Genomic DNA, 4,310 nt, shown 5'->3' on the forward strand with positions numbered 1-4,310 from the left:
TAAATTTATAATTTATGTAAAGCATCAGATGATGTACCTGTAAGATAAGAGTCCACAATTTACTCAAGGGTAATTGTATTGTCTCAGTTTTTTAAACCAAGATAAGGAATAGAAAAATAAGAAATCAATCCCTTTTTATTCAGTTTATACAAAGTACCCACTGTGTTATCAGGTCTGTGCTGGCTTCAGGAAGTAATACTGGAGAAGTATGGAGACATGTTTCCCATGCTTAAAGAAATCAAATTAGGAAGACAGAAGTAACACATAGAAATCAATAAATCCTAAAACATTTTTTACAAGACTGATCTATTACAAAAGGATATTTAACTCAGAAAGTATAATGAGAAACACATGGGAACCATAATTTCCTTACCTATTTCAGTCCTTTGAGAGGGGAAATTCACAATTTTATTCAGTTCTTATACAGCATTGTCTCCCAGTTTCAAGTCCAGATCCCCTCCTAGGGCTTGAGTCACAGTCAATCTGACTTCTCAGGTTTTCCATGTTAGCTAGCTGGCTGTATACCACCCTACCTGCAAACTTGTCTTCAAGGTTCTTCATGACTTGAAATTCAGTTTGTCACACTTGAAAATAATGACAAAATCCCAAAGGGAAGCAAACACTCCCAGATCCATTTCTTGGAGCAAGTGTAAGATAGAGAGCAGAGTAAATGTTTTTGTTTTTGTTTTTCTCCTTTTACCAGTTCAGTTCATGACTTTTAAGCTAGAAATGGGTAGAAAAGAACAAGGAATTTTCAACATTTTTAAAGACACTGACAGGAAATCAAGAGAGGCTATGTCACTCCTACTGTAGAAGATGTAGCAGGCTCCATGTTAGGCAAGCTGGATGTACTCAAAAAGATCTTTTTAAGCTGAAAAGAAATCTTAAGTGATAACTTTGGATCCATGAGTCAAAAAGGGACTCTGAAATGAATAAGAATCCATTTTTTTTTTTTTTTTTTTTTTCTTTTTTGGGAATGTCTGAGTTTATTAACCTGAGTATAACAAATAGAACTTATACATAGTATAAAAAATGAACAGAGCATGAGAAGTATAAGCTTAACACAAATATGTAATGGATATACCTTTTTTGTTTTTTAAATCACAGACAGTTGCTTGGAAAAAAGCCAGTTTTGATTGTAAAAATTTATTATTTTATAATTATTCCACTAAAATTATACAAATTACATTCAATACTTGAAAATGATGGTAGGGAGGAGAAAGAAGCGGCCCTGTGTGGCCTGGTAGTATCATCAGGTTTGGCAAATTTGACAAAAGAAATCCAGCTGTGTTTGGGAGAGAGTAGGGAGACTGTCCATTATTTAAAAAAAAAAAAAAAATGAAAAGTCCTTTTTGTTTAAAAGAGAAAAAAATATATAGCCACCAGTGAGGAAGGCGATGTTGCACGTGCACTTTCCTTGGGGACTGAAATGAGGTTTGTTTGACATGCTGATGCTGGTCAGAGGGGAAAGGAGGCTGCAGGAGTTTACGCAGGTTCACAGTTGCTGGGTGGCAGATTTTTATGTTTGAAATACTGCACGACTTGCTGGGGCAGCTCTGCCAGCACAGCTTTAGCCAGGGTTTCTTTAGGTGCATTACGGAATTCCCGAAAGGGTACAAACTGCACAATGTCTCGAGCTGCCTCTTCGCCAGTGTGGGAACGCAGAGCACGAGTATCACCATCCAGGAACTCCATGGCAGCAAAGTCAGCATTGCCCACACCCACAATAATGATGGACATGGGTAGCTTGGAAGCCTGTACCACTGCATGGCGGGTCTCATCCATATCGCTGATAACACCATCAGTGATGATGAGGAGGATGAAATATTGCGTAGCTGACCGTTGCTCCGTAGCATGGGCGGCAAATCGAGCTACATGGTTGACGATGGGGGAAAAGTTGGTGGGTCCATAGAAGCGGATGTGAGGGAGGCACGCTGAATATGCCTGGGCAATACCATCCACACCTGAACAGAAGGGATTGGTGGGGTTGAAGTTGATAGCAAATTCATGAGAAACCTTCCAGTCTGGGGGTAACTGGGCACCAAATCCCAAAGCTGGGAACATTTTGTCCGAGTCATAATCCTGAATGATCTGCCCAACAGCCCAAATGGCTGACAGGTACTCATTGGTGCCCATGGGGTTGATGTAGTGCAAAGAGGAGGGATCTCGAGGGTTCCCATTGGAGGCTGTGAAGTCTATTCCGACAGTAAACATAAGCTGGCATCCTCCAAGGATATAGTCTAGGAAAGAATAATCCCGGGTTATCTTACAAGAACGAATAATGATGATGCCTGAATTCTTATAATTCTTCTTCTTCTTTTGTTTTTTAGGGTTGATACATTCTAGCTCTAGCGGAACACCATCTCGAGCCTCACACATCTTCACCACTGAAGTCTGGAACTCACCAATGAAGTCATGGCCACCGTCATTATCATAGTCATAGCACATGACCTGAATAGGTTTCTCCAGATCTCCATCACAGAGTGATACCAAAGGCACAGTGAATGGTTTCCACACAGGATCCAGAGTGTACTTTATCACTTCTGTCCGGTGAACAAGCATCCATTTGCCATCATCTCCTGGCTTATAAAACTCTAGAAAGGGGTCCGATTTCCCAAAGAGGTCCTTCTTGTCCAGTTTCCTGCCTGCCATGCTCAGTGTGATGACTCGGTTGTCCGACAGTTCCTGGGCAGTGATCGTGATCAGGCCTTTCCCTGCTGGCTTCTCATTCACCAAGACCAAGGGCCGAGTGATTTTCTTGCTGGAGACGATCATTCCCAAAGTACAGGAGAACTGGCCCAAAAAGTCATGCTCATCCAATTGCAGACTCGACTTGTCCTGATCAAAAAGGGCAAATTTGAGCTTCTGGACTTCCTCAAAGTGATAGTCAATGACAAACTTCTTGGCAAATGCTGGATTCAGATTGTTGATAGCAGTTTCTGTCCTGTCAAACTCATACCACTTGCCATTGTTCTCAGTGAATAAAACACAGAAGGGGTCAGACTTGGAAGTGACATCTCGGTCCAACAGGTTTTGGCCACTGACAGAGAGTTCCACCTTGCATACGCAGTACTGGGACCCTATGGGCCCTGCAGGGGAGCTGGCGCCCATTGTGTAGGCCATGGCTGCTGGGGGCAGCAGCGGTTCCTGACAATCGCTCCTGGGCTCCGAGCTCCCGATTACCCTCGGGCGCAGCAGACGCCGTGGGTCCGGAGTGCCGACCCCGCCTCACCGAGCGATCACCACGACCCCCAAGCGGTGCGTCTGGGGCATCCCCGAGGGGATTGCTCCCTCCGGGCCCGAGGAGCCCGTGGGACTCCCGAGACGGGGCTCACGCCGCAGCCCACATAACCCCCATTTTTACTAGCCTAACATGATTGTAGATGCTATCAAGAAGCATGAAATTTGTGTCAATTGACATCTATTAGGAAAAAAAACAAAACAAAAAACAAAACAAACAAACAAACAAAAAAAACCTCAGGAACAGAGACTGTCAAGCAATTGTATACAGGCTAGCACCTAACCCTGTCTGTGCTGATCTTTTTTTTCCTCCCCTCAGAACTGACCTTTTCTGTTGAAATTCCAGATTCTCTTCAACTGCTAAATTGTGCTTCTAATCCTTTTGTTTTTTATCAGTCCAGTGTTATTTTTGAGGCTAGTTGGTATTGAGTGAAGAAGGGAACTTACAAATTTGCATATATCTTCTAGGCCATCTTGGCTCTGCCCCCTTGTGTCCATATCTCAAAGGCACTCTTTGGTACCTACTAAGTGGGGAGATGTAGAATCATTTGATTGGCTGCATAACTAATTCAGGCTGCATTTTAGAAATGGTGTGATTAAAAAAGATCTCTTTCTTTTTGCTGTTCTGTCAATATAGTACCATTTCTTGCTATAAACATGGAGTAAGGATGACATTTCACCCATAATGTGTGAACCAAGAAGAGGTACTTTTCCTCACTCCATCTCTTTTAGTCTTCCTCGAGTAATGGATCTGGGGTGGGATCTCTTGTACCTTTTGGTTTTATATTCTTTTTGGTTTCAGGTGCTAGAGAAGATTTTCACTGCACCCAGGAGTTCAACCCAAGACCACCATGATGTTACGATTCTAGGTGAGAAATTGCAGCCAATCACATCACTGAAGCTCTGAGAAGCCAAATGACAGAACCCTGATGAATTTGGATAAAATGACTATATCTTTTTCTAACTATTTTGAGATAATAATTTTTTTTCAAGACAAGTTCTGCATCCCAGAAGCTGAAGTAAAGGCAATGTGTGTTGAAAATAACCCATGCTTGAATGCATGCATGCAT

General features: G+C 42.4%; 1 protein-coding gene across 1 annotated transcript; it reads right to left on the reverse strand.

Moving 5' to 3' along the window:
- Nucleotides 1-1,333: 1,333 nt before the first annotated feature.
- LOC141562745 (copine-2) lies at nucleotides 1,334-3,348 on the reverse strand. The gene has a single exon (XM_074302819.1). The coding sequence runs from the start codon at nucleotides 3,121-3,123 to the stop codon at nucleotides 1,486-1,488; it is 1,638 nt and encodes a 545-aa protein (XP_074158920.1). The 5' UTR covers nucleotides 3,124-3,348; the 3' UTR covers nucleotides 1,334-1,485.
- Nucleotides 3,349-4,310: the final 962 nt, after the last annotated feature.

This window comes from Sminthopsis crassicaudata, chromosome 3 (genome assembly GCF_048593235.1).
Source record: "Sminthopsis crassicaudata isolate SCR6 chromosome 3, ASM4859323v1, whole genome shotgun sequence".
Lineage (NCBI taxonomy): Eukaryota > Metazoa > Chordata > Mammalia > Dasyuromorphia > Dasyuridae > Sminthopsis > Sminthopsis crassicaudata.

Bases quoted from the DNA above. Each gene is read 5' to 3' on its own strand.
- LOC141562745 (XM_074302819.1), bottom strand. From the start codon at position 3,123: ATGGCCTACACAATGGGCGCCAGCTCCCCTGCAGGGCCCATAGGGTCC.